General features: G+C 43.5%; 1 protein-coding gene across 1 annotated transcript in view; it reads right to left on the bottom strand.

The window, feature by feature from the left end:
• Positions 1-15,350, bottom strand: part of LOC106810631 (MAP kinase-activated protein kinase 2-like) — a gene marked incomplete in the record, with an annotated part of 39,037 nt that overhangs the window by 1,596 nt on the left and 22,091 nt on the right. Inside the window, 5 exon segments of the mRNA XM_014814054.1 lie at positions 1,965-2,103; positions 2,859-2,939; positions 4,812-4,897; positions 5,755-5,879; positions 6,364-6,437. Coding sequence (XP_014669540.1) covers positions 1,965-2,103; positions 2,859-2,939; positions 4,812-4,897; positions 5,755-5,879; positions 6,364-6,437 — 505 coding nt within the window.

Here is a 15,350-nt window from a genome sequence, read left to right on the forward strand (position 1 = left end):
GGATGCACGCACGTTTGTCCGTATATAACACATTTAGGAAGTGCAGTGCAACAGAATTACAACTATTGCTATCTAGCCACATGTAGATAGAATTATAATCTATCCTTGATAAGTAGTGCACCTTACAGTCCAGCTGTCATCACCCAGTGTTATGGAAAATTTCCGAACGTTACAACCAGGTGATAGTCTGATTTCTTTCTACAGGTTATTGATTAGTTTAGTATTGCTACACAACTAAGGTACACGTTCTAAGGTGACAGGTCACCACATGCAGGCTTCCCAATTGGGACAGTGCAGATCCGTGCTTCAAAGCCGTGTTGCTTGAACAACTAAAAAGAGAATCGAGGTTAAGCAATAGAAATAGAGAGGATGCAACATGCTGTGTTATGTGGAAGCATGGTTAGTGATAGTGTCATAATAAACTATGCATGCAGAGCAAGCTACTTAGCCACGTTAGTGAATACACCATGGCATTCAACAGAAAACTCAGGGCACAGCATTCTAGTTTCAACAATGCAAACATTATTTCTAATTAGAAAGTTAGTATACTACTCCGTTTTATGCACATAGACTCAAATGTAGAATATATTTGTGCCTTGCCTCATCCCACACTCATCCTATTTCTTTTATCCACGCTCACATGTTACATGTGCACACACGTGCACATAGGCATGCACGCTAATTCGCAACTACATACACTGACAAGCACACAGATACCAGGTGCCCATTGTCAGAAACAAAATTAGTCTTACGATCATTAGTCTTAACATTCACTATTTCTCATTCGCCGGATTGCTATACACTGCGTATGAGAAATTTGTGTTGTTATCATGATTCTGCCAACAGTCTATGAACAAAACAAGTGCCGCAGAGCGACGGCGCTCAACTGACGTGTACTGTAGCCAGGTATTCTTCTGATAAACTCACTGGCAACCAAAGCAAGTGCGCCCTCCTGCCACCGCGTTCGCGCTCAGAGCATATATCTAGGATACTACTAATACAGATCTAAAATCTATGATAGGCTTTGCTATACCTACTGGTAGTACAGTAACAAAGATACAGCTGTGTAACTTTAATGACTTCGCTATATTAACATGTTATCATGGATATGCGTTGAGCACGAGCGTAGTGGTGGTGGTAGGGGAGAGTGGAGGGAGGGTGGAGGGGAGGGGGAGGGTGGGGGGAGGGGCTGGCGGAGAGGGCTCTAATAGCAAAAGCAGTTCAGTCCTTTGTTAACAGTCAACAAATCCATGTTTAACCCTCCTCTTTGGTCAAAAGGTCAAAAGGTTATCAGACACTTACTCTTCGCACGTCAGCAGAAAGTAGATTTCATGGTCCTTTCAATAAAGTGATAAAAACGGTAGGTCAGCCCTGAAAAAAGTTTTGCACTCGGTCCGTTAGACCATGTCCTCAGAAAATGTCTGATATCTGACTTTTCCCCCACTGCCCTTTGACCTGTGACCTCCAATTTCGCGCTGGCGATGGGTTTCCTCCCCATCACACTACACGTCGAATATTAAGAGCGTAGGTGAACCGTTGAGATTTGTGCCGCAATTCCGTATTTCCTCCTATACCTCAAGTTAAGGGGAAAATATTCCCTCACCATTGACACATCTTGACCTTTGACCCTTGACCCCCAAATTCGACATCCCGAGTCCTTTTCGCGATCCCCCCGACGTCCCGAATATCAAGACCGTACGTCAAGCGGTTAAGATTTGTGCCCAACTGTTGACGGACGGACGGACAGACGAACGGACGGATGCAATTCTACAAGCTGCATCTGACTTCGTCAGCTGAGCTAAAAAAATTCAGACTAATGTTAAGACAATTTTTTTCTGACAACGGGCCTCAAGGTTAAAATGATATATATGATAATCAAAACTGGACGACAGCTGACCCAAGAAATCTGCGTGAGTGGCAGGGGGAGAGACAGATAGAGGTTTGAGTGTAGCTTGTGTGCATACCTGCAGGTCCAACACCGCCCTGCATCTTTTTCCTCATCTGGCGTTTCTTGAGCAAGCGGTTGGATGAATTGCTGAGATCCTTGATGGGAATGGTGTCGTAGTCGACCCGCATTGTGTTTAGCGCGCTCGTCAGCTCCTCCTGGTGACGAAAACAACAAGCTCGATCATCACCTACGATTAACTACTTCCCTCCGCTTTTACTAACACCGACTCTCAACTTGATCCACTGCAAGTTTCTGCTGGTTGACACCGCCACACGCACGATTAAAAATAGGGAAAAAATCTGAAAAAGGGAAAAAATCGGGAAAAAAGGGGGAAAGTTGGAAAAAAGGAAAAAAATCGCAACAGTGCATGCCATCGTAGACATTCGAAAGTGTATAGTCAGCCGAAAACACAGAAACACGAGTCATACGAAACGTGTCAAAGTAACGGATCCATTTGTGTTTTACGAGAATCATGACACGGCTTGTTGAACCAAATGAGAGAGAGAGAGTGCTAGTACCTTCGAAGTGGTAGAAGAAGAGAAAAAAGTGGTAGAAAAAGCGCAAAAGGACGAAGTGACAGCAGATTCAAACCAAAAGGACAAGAATCTTAATCGAGCCATTGAAAACGTTCAAAGATTAGGCCGTGTATCTAGAAAACCTAGGAGTTTTAGTTTTAAATTCTTGTAAACTGCGTGTTACAATATGTACAGTTGTGTACTATGTATGTAGTGGCCTCAACCCGAGTCCTCGAGTCTGAGTCCGAGTCCGAGTCATTGCACTCCGAGGCCAAGACCGAGACCGAGACCAAGGAAAACGGTCTCGAGGCCGATCTCGAGGCCAAGACCGGCCTCGAGACCTACAACACTGGCACACACACACACGCACGCGCGCACACAACGCCTACTCTTACCTGAACTTCTGGCCACTGCTCTGCCTCCTCCTTCAGAATTTTGGGAGCAATTAGAGGTGTTGCTGGCACCATTGTATGTTCCTATACAGAACAGAAAAGCAACAAAATAATCACTTCATTTCCGAGCCAGGATGCATGTGTTTAGGATATTTTTTTTTATTCAGGTTTATTACCTTTCAGCAATAATTGATAATAGTAGATAATAGGGAAGGAGTGTTCAATAAACAAGAGAAATTTACTAGCCTTAGAATACCTAAGATTTACTACGCGTAACTCAACCAACTTCAGCTCAAATCGTACACAGTACATTCGCCTAGCATCGTGCGAAATCGTTTCCTCGTATACACCCGCAATCCGGAGATACAGACTAAAACGTTCGACACGATTCTCCATTCTGTTTCCAGCAAATCGACTCCATAACCCGCCTAACTTGAAACAATAGGCAGCTACTAACGACTCTTGCGCACTCTTGTGCCCTCGGCAATGCTATGTGGCTCGCTGGGAGATTGGAGCTGGAGCTACTGCTGATTGCGCTAGGCGTGCGTGCGTGGGGGGCATACCAGCTGTAAATAGGTCAAAGATTAGCTCGCCGAGTGTTGCGTCGCTGTCCAATCTCCCAGCGAGCCACACCGCATCGCCGAGGGCACAAGAGTGCGCAAGAGTCGTTGCGCTGATAGGGTCTATGTCCCCCAGGGTACTATCGGAGGGTACCCTAGGTACGGTTCGATATATCGGAAAGTACCTCGGGGTACTATACGATATGTCGCTGCGTACCATGCATTGTACCACCGTACCCTGACTTTTAGCCAACTGATGTCGTAATACATACACTCTGTCAAGTTACCACATCACATAGACGAAACCTCAAAACATCGCAATCCAATAAAAATGTATGCTATGTTTGACTATATTTTTCTTTTTCCTTTTTCATATATTCATATTTTCATTTTCATATTCATTTTCATATCATTCAAATATTCATGATCTGAGAGAAATCTTTCCAAATGTACACCACCAACGGGCACAACAGTGCTATCAACCTGCATGTTGCATAATTACACACAATACATACAATACATACAATTTCCAGAAGAAATGCGAATACTGAAACGAATATTTTGCGGGCCTATTGTTTCAAGTTAGGCGGGTTATGGATTCGTTTTGCTGGCAACAGAATAGAGAATCGTGTCGTACGTTTTAGTCTGTATCTCCAGATTGCGGGTGTATACAAGGAAACGATTTCGCACGATGCTAGGCGAATGTACGGTGTACGATTTGAGCTCAAGTTGGTTGAGTTACGCGTAGTAAATCGTAGGTATTCTAAGGTCAAAGACTCGTGGCGGGCTTTAGACGTTCTCCTATCAAAGGCACCGCTGCCGCGCTCATAGAAAAACGCCTGGCAGTCGCCGCGTCGCGTTATTCTTGTAATCTGCTATATCTTGTAATTCCTTTGGAACAAACATGAGCGAGAGTAGGAGTGTCGTACGGCTAGAACCCGTCTGAAGTAATGAAGTATGTACAAATAAAACAGCGCAGACTATCTACTAGGCATATAGAATAGGTGCTGGAGATACGCGAATATAGCGTGAATGGTGTCGATCGACGGAGATGAATTTATAAAGCTATGCAATGACAAGGAAGTGAAATAAAATTTGTGATAAAAATAGCTAAAAAAAGCCGGTACACCACTACACCACACAAAGTACCGCAAACAAAGTACAAAGTACCGCATACAAAGTACAAAGTACAGGTCACGTACCGCGGTATACCTGTAATAACGTGCACCTCTATTCCCTATTATCTACTTCTGATGATATTAAAGTGATGATGGCAACAGTGACGATGATAACAAAACAATGATAACAGTTATGAACAGTGGTTAACCAAGTCCATTGCAATTGTGATTCTCCCACGTTAGAGATATGCGCCAACTGAATCATGATGCTAACTCACCGCAACCCATTTGCTGTGCATCACTTCTAGGATCGTAAATCGCTCAGAGGGGTTTGTCTTCAGTAAACCTTTGATGAGATCCTTGGCTGTGGAGATCGAGCAGAAACCCTTATGTCACCACCCACCACAGATGCAACGTATCTCCGACAGTTTCTAATCAGTTAAAGAAGACCGATACTGCAGCCATTGAGAATATATTGTGATACTTGTAAAAAATACTATATACCTACAAACTTCAGTTATCAGACATTCACCTATGTCAGTAAACATCAACGAGTTTTCAAAATCACAAGTTTTTGGCTGTCATGACACCGTACAACTGTGCTGCCCCATAACTGAATTTTAATTTTGCTGGTTTCAGACTAGGATATAATGGCAACATAAAATTATATTTATACTAGGGTAACACCAGCATTCAATCGAGGTGTGGTTTATCTTGCTCAGGCATGAGTGCGCAAAATTAGCGAAGTTAATGGAAAGACTAATGTTAAGAATTTTGTTTCTGACACCGGACCCTGAACTATGTACACAGCACTAGTGGTGTTCCGATTAATCGAGTTCATCGATCATTACTCGTTTGGGCTGCCAAGTTGATTAATCGAGTAGAAAATCGGACGACCGAGTGCAACTCAAACTTTTTTTAAATTTTTTTTATTGAATTTGATGAGCAGTTATGTTGCAATGCCCTTTAGAGTGTTACCCGTCCGTAACTCTAACCGTATCCTTAATTTACTTACCATTAAATACTAGCTACACATACAATAATGTCAATAATCTTTCGCAATACACCGGTTGTGTCGACGATGACGCTGCGTCACCGCGTCGGCGCCGAAATCTAAAATGATCGATGATTAATCGATCATCGGTCGTTTTGTAAAACCGATGATCGATCGTGAAATTTTGACCGATCTCCAACACTACACAGCACCCAAGTTATATTCACCAGGCTTTGATATGTTCCTCCAGTCCTGCTCCGGGAAGTCATACTGGCCGGTACGGATGCGCTTCTTCATTCCTGGAGAGATGGGAGCACCGTGCGCGCTATAGAATGGAGGGTATCCGCATAGCCTGCAAAGCAGTGAGGAGACCATTAATTTTGCCGGTCGCAAACCTTCTGCTTATGTTTAAAAGAAAGTGTGACTAGGAGATAGTCTCCACGCTACACGATACTAAGGCTACAATAAATTTGACTGAAATGCCTGATTTTGGGTCCTCTTAGGTTGTGATGGATACGAGTGTTTAAAACGGCTTGTTCTCGCAGCAAAATGCGTATAGATATACCTACTGTGAGCAAATTTCTGGCTTAATAAGAACATTTTGAGATGTTGCATACTGCAAGTATGCTCACAGTAGGTGTATGTAGGCTTTTTGTTGCGAGGGTTATCTACTTTAACCCCACACGCACACGCGCGTGGTCCCTCACACGCACAAAGAAACGCTTGTGCGTCACAGGATACTACCTTTAATTATGTGTAAGTTGGCAGAGCAGATGCTAGAATGCTTACACCAATGTCAACTCAACACTCTCTCTCTCACTAATGCTCACACTCACAGTATATATGTAATGACTCCAAGTGACCACATGTCACAGGACTTATCATAGTGTTCAGGTCCTAATACCTCAGGAGCTGAAAAATGGAGAAAAATTAACATGTTAACAGTGGGTCTATTTGCTATGAGCTGGGACTTCCGCATTTTCTCTTACATTGTGCATCGTAATCTATCCTATTTAGTAATACATATGATATACCACAATGTGCTTATACAGATAAACCTTGTTAAAGAAGTGCAAAGTAAGTATCGCTATGCAGCACTGATGCTTCAAGGCCTGCAATTTCAGTAGCTCCTAGCTTTAATTGAGCACATAACAGATGCGCCACACGCGTTTTAACCGATGCTATTTTGGTGATGAACTAAAATCTCATGGGAGGCCATAATAATGCAGGAACTACAGTTGTAACTGTTGTTGCGTACTAAGGTACTGTTTATTACGTACCAGAGGAGTAGCTGACATTGCTTGTGTTTCGCGTGCAAATATTGAATAACATATTGAATAAATATTGAAATATTTTTTCCATTTTCTTACTACGTTTGTTTATTGGAATGACGCACTCGTTCACTTCCGACAGCGAGTGAAAATGCGGAAAATTTTCCTGTTTGATGCGAAATGCATCGGCCGGGCATTTCATTATTTACGAAAAGTAAATAGGCTGGGGAACGACAGTAGGTCCAGGAACTGGTAACGTCGATCACGCCCCATTCATGCGTGAGTCACATACACATCTCATTTAGAGATACGCTGGCACAAAAGAATAGAGTCTATAGTTGTAACGCTAAGCGAAAGAGTGACAAGGCAAATTACCAGGAATTACAGAAGAATTACGGGACTACGTTGTATCTTTATTCAACAAAAATAAAGGTGCGATTGACCAGAATGGAACTGAGAGAATAGTCCCACACTCAAGGCATCGTGCTAGCCAAAAGAGACCCTGACCCCTTTTACAGCGTTGAGGCTGGCCTCACCCAACGGACAGGAGCACCGCTGAATACAATGAGGTCCAGCCTAATGTTATGCCGTCCATTACTATGCTAATGTCGCATTTACAACATTTGTATATATACGCAGTATCATGAGTATGTGCCTGCCCCACACGCATCCGGTGTACTATATACAATTCTTACGAGTTGTGTAGCAGTTCATTAGCGGCTGTTATGTGTGCAAAAACCGTGCATATCCGTCGGCACTAACGTCGCTTTCTCACGTGGCCAATTACGCCAAATATGCTATCAAGATACTATTCTGGGGCCCGCTGTCAGAAACATAATTAATCTTAACTTTAGTCTTAACATAAACTTTTTCTCTTAGACCGCCGACAGAAACGCTGCGAAGTAAGGCTGATAGGGTCTATGTCCCCCAGGGTACTGCCGGAACGTACCCTGGTAACTATCTAGCTGATATGGTTAGGGGTAGGGTTAGGGTTAGGGTTAGTGTTAGAGTTAGAGTTAGGGTTAGGGTTAGGGAGTAGGCGTAGGCGACTCCCTAGACTCGTTAGTGGAGTAGGCGAGGTACGGTCCGGCATATTAATATCCGTCGGCACTAACGTCGCTTTCTCACGTGGCCAATTACGCCAAATATGCTATCAAGATACTATTCTGGGGCCCGTTGTCAGAAACATAATTAATCTTAACATTAGTCTTAACATAAACTTTTTCTCTTAGACCGCCGACAGAAACGCTGCGAAGTAAGGCTGATAGGGTCTATGTCCTCCAGGGTACTGCCGGAACGTACCCTGGTAACTATCTAGCTGATATGGTTAGGGGTAGGGTTAGTGTTAGGGTTAGAGTTAGAGTTAGGGTTAGGGTTAGGGAGTAGGCGTAGGCGACTCCCTAGACTCGTTAGTGGAGTAGGCGAGGTACGGTCCGGCATATTAGATAGTAGTATTTAGTACCAGGGTCTGTTCCGGTATACCGGACCGTACCCAGGGTACGTTCCGGCAGTACCCTGGGGGACATAGACCCTATCAGCCGAAGGAACCTGAATGAAAAATCGTAGCAGATTTCCTGAGAACAATACGAAACAAAGCGCTGTAGACGGTCTACGAGAAAATGTTATTGTTAAGACTAATGCTAAGACTAATTTTGTTTCTGACAATGGGCTCCTGATACTATGCTACTATATACTCGCATGCTACAGCTAGAGTTACCTCCCATTATAACGTTTCATCAACTGCCATGATATTCAGTGTTTCCCCTGCATTGATACGAGAGAGGCGGGCCTCGCTCAAACTCTCAGCCGCCACACAGAAATTTGTCCAAAACACCGCCTTGCTGACGAAAATCACTGTTCTTCCATCAATAAACTACACTTTATTGAACTAAAATCAAAATAAAGCTTAGAATGCACCCAATTGCACCATTTTTTCAAACATTTTGCACGAGCAGCTACGGTGCTGGCTTTACTACGACCTTGAAATGCACAAACACACAAAAAAATTTACCACCTCACAGACCTTTTTGGCCAGGGGAACCACTGATGTTCGTTATGCATACATGTATGTAAGTTGTCCCAACCAATGCGGGGAAATGCCTAGGGTTACAATTAAATAAATCTTTGTTTGCCCTCACCCGAACCCAGGCTGAAAGGTTTGGATAGGTAGGTAGGCTTTTTTTGAGGGGGGCCTTTTAAAAAATCAACAAGGGGGCCAAAAGCCCCGGGGGGCCTGGGGGGAAAAAACCTTTATGTTGAATGTTGGTTTTGCTTGGTACATATAATGTATTGCCTACAGATTTATATAATGTACAGTTATACAATTTGTAAAAAAAAGAATGGGAAAGAACAATAAAATTTTTGAGTCAGCCCCTTTTTGGCGGGTTGGTCAGGTGAGGGCAAACAAACAATATTTTTATTATGGCATTGCTACTTTCCTGTCTTTGTCTATAGTCACTAGATGTGATGCGGCCATGATGCCAAGGCGCGCCGAGGATTGACACTTTGTGTCTTCCAATCACAGTCTACGTCGCACCTCTCTATTATAATTTCTAGGTATAATACCATTAGAGCACCAAATCGCCGATCTCAGGAACTAGGGCATTCTGCTAGGCTAGAACGGTTTCCTAGGATAGAGTTTGGCACAAATACGAAAATAACACGCTGTTTAGCGCACCGCGCTAGGTCCTTCTGTTGCATTTTTCCATCTCCGTAATCAGAATAAGCCCCGCCTTCTTCTTTGATGGACATGAATGGGGCGTGACCGACGTTACCAGTTCCTGCACCTAGTGTCGTTCCCCAGCCTATTTACTTTTCGTAAATAATGGAATGCCCGGCTGATGCATTTCGCATCGAAGAGGAAAATTTTCCGCATTTTCACTCGCTGTCGGAAGTGAACGAGTGCGTCATTCATTGAACAATTAAGCAAAACACAGCACACTGCACGACAGGGATCAACATACGACAGGGGGCCATACTAACGCACTGTGGCTCACTCGGCAAGGCGGTGTGGCTCGCTGGGAGATTGGACATCGACGCAACACTCGGCGAGATAACCTTTGACCCGGCACACAGCTACATACCGGCATACAGCTGGTATGCCCCCCACGCACGCACGCCCACCGCAATCTCCCTGCGAGCCACACGCCTCGCCGAGTGAGCCACAGTGCGTTAGTAGCTGCCTTTTGTTTGCAAGTTCGGCGGGGAATACGTTCGGATTGATGGCCAAAGAATGGATAACCGTGTCGTACGTTTTAGTCTGTATCTCCAGATTGCTGGTGTATACGAGGAAACGATTTCGCACGATGCTAGGTGCGAGTAGTGTAGCTGTGTTAGCAATTTGAGCTCGAAGTTGTGGATGAGTTACGTGTAGTAAATCGTTAGCGTATTTATAAGGCTAGTAAATGACGAATTTCCCTTGTTTGATTGAAGTCACACTCTTCCTTTATCTACTCCTGATGTATGTCTTCTACTGTTTACCGCCATCAAGGAACAAATCTTACATTAGTTGGCTGCTTAGCTGTTTTTTATGTTCACGAAAAGTTGAGTCATGAATAAAAACGTCTTTAGCCATAAGAGCCACTGCCCGGCACCCTAGTTGATTACACATGCTAATCTCCTATGTACACATGCTAAATCCGCTTGTAGGGGGGCAAAACACCCCCCCCTCCCCCCACCCAACACACCCACGCACGCACGCCACACACACACACACACATGCAAACAAAAAAAAACAAAATATACTTCCAATATTGTTAGGAATTAGAGGAGTTCCACAACCCACAAGCCTAATTACAAGATTTTTATGGTATGATATATTTTTGTACACAGTTTCAAGACGAAATGTATTTGAACCAAAATGAACAACCACACATTCCATTAATTGGTCCCATTTTACACATACACTGTCGGGTAGTGTGCTCAAGACAGTATATTTACCATCATATGTAGCAGCACTGATGACATGGTGTAAATGCCCACCAGCAGAAGCTCTGGCAAAGCTCAAAGTTATACAGCTCAGCTCAAAAGTTCTTGTTCAGCACTGCACAAGAGGTAAACACCATGTGTCCGTATGTACAGATTGAGAGCATGCGGGTCTATGCAGACAAGCCATGTTTGTTTCCATTCCGACAAACACTAACAAGCATTAGTATGAGCTTACTGCGTGTAGCCTGGCCACACAGCAAGGCTCAACTGTTCATCTGCGTATGTATGAAAGTGCCACTCACTATACCACTACTGTGACTACACATACTTATATGCGCCATCCTGGCTCACACCTACTTGATGAGTATCATTGGCCTCTACTACAACTGAATAAATCTAACTAGGTAACCCCAGGGACATGTGAACATTAGTAGATGAGCCTATTGTACGAACATAGGCTCATAAACATGTATTTTTGGGCCAACGTTTTTAATACATTACTCTGGCTGGGGCCCAAAATAATTAGCAGAGTCATGTCGACATACTTTCTTACAGTTTAGGAACAAATTATTCATCTCACAATACGATCTAAAATGATTATATTTGTACTCCACTTACAGGAGGATATTATTTTATACAAATAATGGCATACTATATTGTGAAAAATAACTAAATCCCTAGGCACCCTTAAAAATTGTTTTTTCCCCCTACCTACTTGCCTCTCAACGGACGCGAGTAGGTGGTAGGTGAAAAAATCTTTTTTATTTTGTTTTGACAAGATGTGTGTATGTATATTGTATATTCTGTTTTCTGTATATGTTTTTGCGAAACGAAATAATTTTTGTTTTGTTTTAATCGGCCAATAAAATGTGTCGAGTAGCGGCGTTTTGGCGAGTCGGTCGGTAAAGGGGAAACAAGCAATATTTTATCTTAGGCCCTATATATCTTTTTGTAAATGAGAGTGTGTGCTTTTATGGCAGCCTAACATATTCTAAAAATGTAATGAAAAAAAACGGCAGCCCCGCTTTTCTGATTATTTAGACCGAGAAGAAAGATTTTGTAATGGTTTCTAAAAATAAAGAAGCCATGCTCACGGATGTGCGTGCTCTTATCTACTACAGTGAGGGTTTAGCACACGTTCTAACCAGGTTTCACTACTAGTTCTACAGAGACTCCTCCCCTACATAGGAACATTCGTGTTGCGAACTTTCGATGATACGAACAATTTGCCCTGAAGTCGAAAATTTAGGCGCAAGGTTTAGTTCGCAGATCCGCCGCGTGGTGGCGGCAACGTAGCGCGGGAAGCTCAGCCGAGATGTAAACAATACACGTATATGTTTACACTATGTACACTTCTAGGTTACTCGATGTTCACACGTACATATACTACACTACTGTACAATACTGTATGCGTACGTATGTTGGACTTACGAAGAAATGGACTTACGAACGACCGCTCGGAACCGAACCTGTTTGTAAGTAGGGGAGTCTCTGTACTGCATTGACTATTCACAGTAAGCTCCTGCTCCACTATTCTCTATCTTTACTGGCTACCACTCTCCTGGACTAGAATCCTTTTCCATACTCACCAACGTAGTATGGAGTGTAGCAGGGGGTCTGCAGCGAATTGAAGTTTTGCGTCTCCTTAGCAAACCCAAAGTCAGTCAACTTCAATGTTGCATGCTTTCCCTTGTCCGTGTACAGCAAATTTTCCGGCTAGGATGTCAAAATAACTTGTTATTAGGTGTTAAAGTGATTACGTCACTGTAAATTAAGGTAAAAAAAATTATGTCATTTTTTCACAAAATGTAAGCAACTCTGTTCACTTTTTATGGTTAAATTGCTACACTATACTTCCTATTTTGCTATTCCGTTCAATGTGAACAAACACTTGTGACTCATACATAGCCCATAGCAAGCATTTAATGTCGTGATCAATATATCAAATTGCCCAGATTTTTTGGGATTTTTAACTAGTTGAAAAACAATCTTATCAGGTAATAATTTTAGGATACATTTAGTGCATCTAGTGCATTTAGTGCATTTAGTGCATTTAGTGCATTTTCTTGCATTTCATGCAAGAAAATTGCAAATTTTTCTTTTACAAACATACACCATAGAAAATTCGTGACGTAGTCAATTTAAAATGGACTTCAACTGTTATTCAAATTTTAAATCACTATATTACAGTTTATGATTCAAGGACATCCGTGCCCACACGCATCCGTGTGTACTAGTATTACAATTCTACAGAGTTGTGTAGGCGGTGTCATTAGCGGCTGTTATTGTGTGCAAAAAAACCGTGCATATCCCGGGCGCACTAACGTCGCTTTCCTCAGTGGCCAATTACGCCAAATATGCTATCAAATTCTATTCTGGGGCCCGCTGTCGGAAACATCAATTAATCTTAACTAGTCTTAACATAAACTTTTTTCTCTTAGACGCCGACAGAAACGCCTGCCGAAGTACAGGCTGATAGTGGTCTATGTCCCCCATGGTACTGCCGGAACGTACCCTGCGTGAACTATCTAAGCGTGTATGGTTAGGGGTAGGGTTAGGGTTAGGGTTAGCTTAGAGTTAGAGTGGTAGCGGTTAGGCGGTTAGGGAGTAGGCCGTAGGCGACTCCTTAGACTCGTGAGTGCGAGTAGGCTAGGTACCGTCGCATATAGATTAGTAGTATTTAGTACCAGGGTAGCTTCTGGTATACCGGACCGTACCCAGGGTACGTTCCGGCAGTACCCTGGGAGACATAGACCCTATCAGTCCGAGAGACGCTGAATGAAAATCGCTAGCAGATTTCCTGAGAACAATACGAAATAAGAGCGCTTAGACGGTCTACGAGAAAATGTTATTGTTAAGACTAATGTTAAGACTAATTTTGTTTCTGACAACGGGCCTCCTGATACTATGCTACTATATACTCGCATGCTACAGCTAGAGTTACCTCCCATATAACGTTTCATCAACTGCCATGATATTCAATGTTTCCCCTGCATTGATACGAGAGAGCGGGCCTCGCTCAAACTCTCAGCCGCCCACAGAAATTTGTCCAAACACCGCCTTGCTGACGAAAAATCACTGTTCTTCCATCAATAAACTACACTTTATTGAACTAAATTCGAAATAAAAGCTTAGATGCACCCAATTGCACCATTTTTTCAAACATTTTGCCGAGGCAGTCGGTGCTGGCTTTGCTACAATTAACCTCGAAATGCGCAAACACACCCCAAAATTTACCACCTCACAGAGCTTTTTGGAGCTTTCTGTTCGTTATGCATGTATGTAAGTTGTCCCCAAGCCAATGCGGGAAATGCCTAGCGGTTACAATTAAATAAACTTGTGTTTGCCCTCACCCGAACCCAGGCCTGAAAGGTTTGGATAGGTAGGTAGGCTTTTTTGAGGGGGGTCTTTTATATATTGCAGCATGGTGTCTAAATGCTCGGTGTGCTTGTGTGGAGATAGCTTTTATGTTGAATGTTTATTTTGCTTGGTACTATAGAATGTTGCCTACAGATTTATATAATGTACAGTGATACAATTTGTAAAAAAGAATGGGAAATATCAATGAAATTTTTGAGTCAGCCCCTTTTTGGCGCGGTTGGTCAGGTGAGGGCAAAACAAACAATATTATATATGGCATAGCTACTTTCCTGTCTTTGTCTAGAGTCACTAGACGTGATGCGGCCATGATGCCGAGGCGCGCCGAGGATTGACACTTTTGTGTCTTCAATCACCAGTCTATACCGCCCACCTCTCTATTATTAATTATCTAATAATACCATTAGAGCACCAATCGCCGATCTCAGGAACTAGGGCATTCTGCTAGGCTAGAACGGTTTCCTAGGATAGAGTTTGGCACAAATACGAAAATAACACGCTGTTTAGCGCACCGCGCTAGGTCCTTCGTGTTGCAGTTTTTCCATCTCCGTAATCAGAATATGCCACGCCTTCTTCTTTGATGGACATGAATGGGCGTGACGACGTTACCAGTTCCTGCACCTAGTGTCGTTCCCCAGCCTTGATACTTTTCGTAAATAATGGAATGCCCGGCTGATGCATTCGCATCGAAGAGGAAATTTTCGCATTTTCACTCCGGCTGTCGGAAGTGTAACGACGTGCGTCATTCATTGAACAATTAAGCAAAACACAGCACACTGCACGACAGGATCAACATACGACAGGGTGGCCATACTAACGCCACTGTGGCTCACTCCGGCAAGGCGGTGTGCGGCTCGCTGGAGATTGGACATCGAGCGCACACTCGGCGAGATAACCTTTGACGCCGGCACACAGCTACATACCGGCATACAGCTGCGTATGCCCCCACGCAACGCACGCCCACCGCCCAATCTCCCTGCGAGCCACACGCCTCGCCGAGTGAGCCACAGTGCGTTAGTAGCTGCCTGTTTGTTTGCAAGTTGCGCGGGGAATACGTTCGGATTGATGGCCAAAGAATGGATAACCCGTGTCGTACGTTTTTAGTCTGTATCTCCAGAGATGCTGGGTGCTATCGACGTATGTGAGATCATTTCGCACGATGCTAGCGTGGAAGTGTAGCTGTGTTGAGCAATTTGAGCTCGAAGTTGTGGATGAGTTACGTGTAGCTAAATCGTTAGCGTATGTTA

The sequence above is a fragment of the Priapulus caudatus genome, unplaced genomic scaffold, assembly GCF_000485595.1.
Source record: "Priapulus caudatus unplaced genomic scaffold, Priapulus_caudatus-5.0.1 Scaffold459, whole genome shotgun sequence".
Taxonomy (NCBI): domain Eukaryota; kingdom Metazoa; phylum Priapulida; class Priapulimorpha; order Priapulimorphida; family Priapulidae; genus Priapulus; species Priapulus caudatus.